Source organism: Passer montanus, unplaced genomic scaffold, assembly GCF_014805655.1.
Source record: "Passer montanus isolate IOZ18808 unplaced genomic scaffold, ASM1480565v1 scaffold112, whole genome shotgun sequence".
Taxonomy (NCBI): Eukaryota; Metazoa; Chordata; class Aves; order Passeriformes; family Passeridae; genus Passer; species Passer montanus.
The window spans coordinates 1,782,435-1,785,157 of record NW_024357836.1 but is presented as its reverse complement, the minus strand read 5'-3'; the positions used below and the strand labels follow the sequence as shown (position 1 = coordinate 1,785,157).

The 2,723-nt window shown below is 71.3% G+C and overlaps 1 protein-coding gene across 1 annotated transcript in view; it reads right to left on the bottom strand.

Moving 5' to 3' along the window:
• Nucleotides 1-319, bottom strand: part of SHC2 (SHC adaptor protein 2) — a 5,009-nt gene extending 4,690 nt beyond the window's left edge. Inside the window, 1 exon segment of the mRNA XM_039696033.1 lies at nucleotides 3-319. Within this exon segment, the coding sequence (XP_039551967.1) occupies nucleotides 3-269 (267 nt within the window). The 5' untranslated portion in view covers nucleotides 270-319.
• Between the last annotated feature and the right edge of the window lie 2,404 nt (nucleotides 320-2,723).

The following is a 2,723-nucleotide window of genomic DNA, read 5'->3' as shown; positions in this document are numbered from 1 at the left end:
AGCGGCTCGCAGGCGCCCAGCACGGCGGCCAGCCCCGAGGGGGGCTCCGCCGCGGCGGGGGCGTCCCGGGAGGCGCCGGCGGGGCCGCGGCCGAGGAAGCCGCTGGAGCCGGGGAACTTCCACTGCGGCATCCGCGGCAGCAGCGCGCAGAAGGTGGTGCCGTGCTCGGGCTCCTCGCCCGCCGCGGGGCACGGCGCGGGGGCCGGCGACGGCATGGGGGCGGTCAGCGGCTCGTCGCGGAAGCGGTCATACTTGGGCTCCGGGAGCATGCCCGGGGCCGCGCTCCGCTCCGCTGCCGCCGCCGCCGCCGCCGCGCCCGCATCCCCCGCCCCCGACCCGCGGCCGCCGGAGCATCCCTGGCCCGCCCAGCATCCCCGCCCACCCGAGCGGCCCCGGGCACCGAGCATCCCCGGGCACCGAGCATCCCTACCCACCCGAGCATCCCCGGGCACCGCAGCAGCCCCGGACACCGAGCATCCCCGGCCCGCCCAGCATCCCTGGGCACCGAGCATCCCCCCCCACCCGAGCATCCCCGGGCCCCCGAGCAGCCCCAGGCTCCGCAGCATCCCCGCCGCGGGGCCGGAGCCACCCTCGCTGTGCCCCCGTCCTGCTCCGAACCCCCTCGTGGCTCCCTGATGGGGAAAGCCCTCGGGGTGCAGCCGCCCTGCGAGTTTCCAGGTTTGCACAAGCCTTGGGGCAGAGGCAGGGCAGGGTGACGGCCCCTCCCGGAGCCTCGGGGCTGGGGCACGGCCTGGCCCGCTTTAGCTGGAGTGGAAGCGGCCAGCAGCCCCCGTGGCAGTGCCCTCGCCCACAACAGGGACATTTTCTGCTCTTCCCACCTCTGCATTCCCGGGAAACGCTGCAGGAGCCCCGGGCTGGCCGGGGAGCGGGGTGGGGCTCGGCCAGGCTTCGATGCTGCCCTAGTTCTGCGCCTCCCGGCCCGCTGGCCGCTCTGATTTCATCTGCCTCCAAAGGCAGGTCTGACTCCCGCTTTGTTTATATCTGTCTGGAGGGCTCAGGCAGCAAAAAGCACAAACATTTTATTGTTGGTTTTTTGTTTTTTTTTTCTGCTTGTAACTGCAGCAAGCAGGGTCGGAAAACAATCCCACAAAGCCCTTTAAAGGGACTTTCTGACCTCAATCGAGCGATTCGCCCTTGCTCCTGCCCCGGGGCTGCGGCGATTTTCGAGCGGCTCGGAGCACTCGGGGCTGCAGCGCTGCCCGTAGCAGCTCGGCTGTGCTGGAGCCCGGGGACCCTCAGCTCTCCCCAGCCCTGCATCCCCTCCCTCTCCACAGCGCTCTCAATGCTGGGGTTCCATCCCTGTGGCTCCTTCCAGCGCTGGTTTCCAGCTTCCTTGGGCCGCTCTTGGGTCCCGCAGCCCCCGCGGGACCGGCACCAACGGCACCGGAGCCTCCGCGGGGGCCGGCCGTGCCCCGGCGGGCACAGAGCCTTTGTCTGTCCTCCTCGTGTCTCCTGCTCCCCGGCAGGTGCCGGGGTGAGAGCCAGTAATTGCTCTAAGTGCGATCAATAAATCAAGGTAATAGAATTACATCTGCCGCTGCCATGCCGGGAGCCGCTTCCCTGCGCTCTGATCTCCCTCCTCGCTTTTGTTTTTTAGGCCGTTGTGGAGCACTGGAATAAATCAGGCTCCTCCATGCTCTAATCCCGGGTCCGAGGGGGTTCAGGTGCCTGCCCAGCCGGGGGGAGCACGGTCCCGGTCCCGAGGCTCGGCCGAGGGCGGGCACCGTGACCCCGCGGAGGTTTCGGGCGTTTTGTGACACGAGCGGAGCGCTGCGGGCACGGTGGGCACGCCCGTGCCGGGGGCCAGCGCAGCCCCGGGGATGGAGCTGCTCCCCGCACCGGCACCAATCCCGGGAAATCGGCACCAGTCCCGGGAAATCGGCACCAGTCCCGGGACAGCGGGGGACTGCTTTCATCTTCCAGGTGGAGTCACCTGAGGCCAGTTTCCCTGGGGTTTAATCGTTGCTTAGAGGAAAAGCTCGGCGGGTAAAGGCTGGATCGCAGCCCCCAGCGCCCCGCGGGCGGGCAGGAGCCCCGGCCCCGGTGACACCGCTCCAGGCACCGCCGGTCGCGCGTGGCCGCCTCCCGCTGCCCGGGGCGGCCACCCCGAGCGGGCAGGCGGAGCGGAGGGGCCCCGGCCGGCATGAAACTGATCTAAACGTGCCCAAATTCATGTGCTCCGGCCCCGCACCGAGGAGATCAGCACCCGCCCCGCCGGACCGTGCGGGGTTAACGAGAAACCGGGGATGGAGCTGCTCCCCGCCCGCGGCACCGGGCTCGGAGACACTGGGATGGGGTGAGATGGGATGGGACGGGACGGGGATCCTGGGGGGGCGCTCGGCTGGCACCACTCGGGATGCCGGTGCTGAGGACACAGCCAGCGGCTCGGTACCGACACAGCACGCGGCCCTTCCCGCGCCACCGGGGCGGCCGCGTGTCCTTGTCCAACGCGCCTGCCCCAGCCGGGAGCGGCGCCCGGGACGCGGCAGCAGCCGCCGCCAAAGGCGGCCCGGGGCCCTGGGCCGCTCCCGGTGCCACCGGCGGGAGCTGACGTCACGGCCACGCCCCCCTGACCCGCCCAGCCAATCACAGACCAGCGCGCCCGATGAGGAAAGGGCGGAGCAGCCAATGAGGCGCGAGGAGCGGCGCGGCGGAAGCGCCGGTTCCCGCTCCGGGGGCGGGGCCAGCGGGCGGGGCCGCCC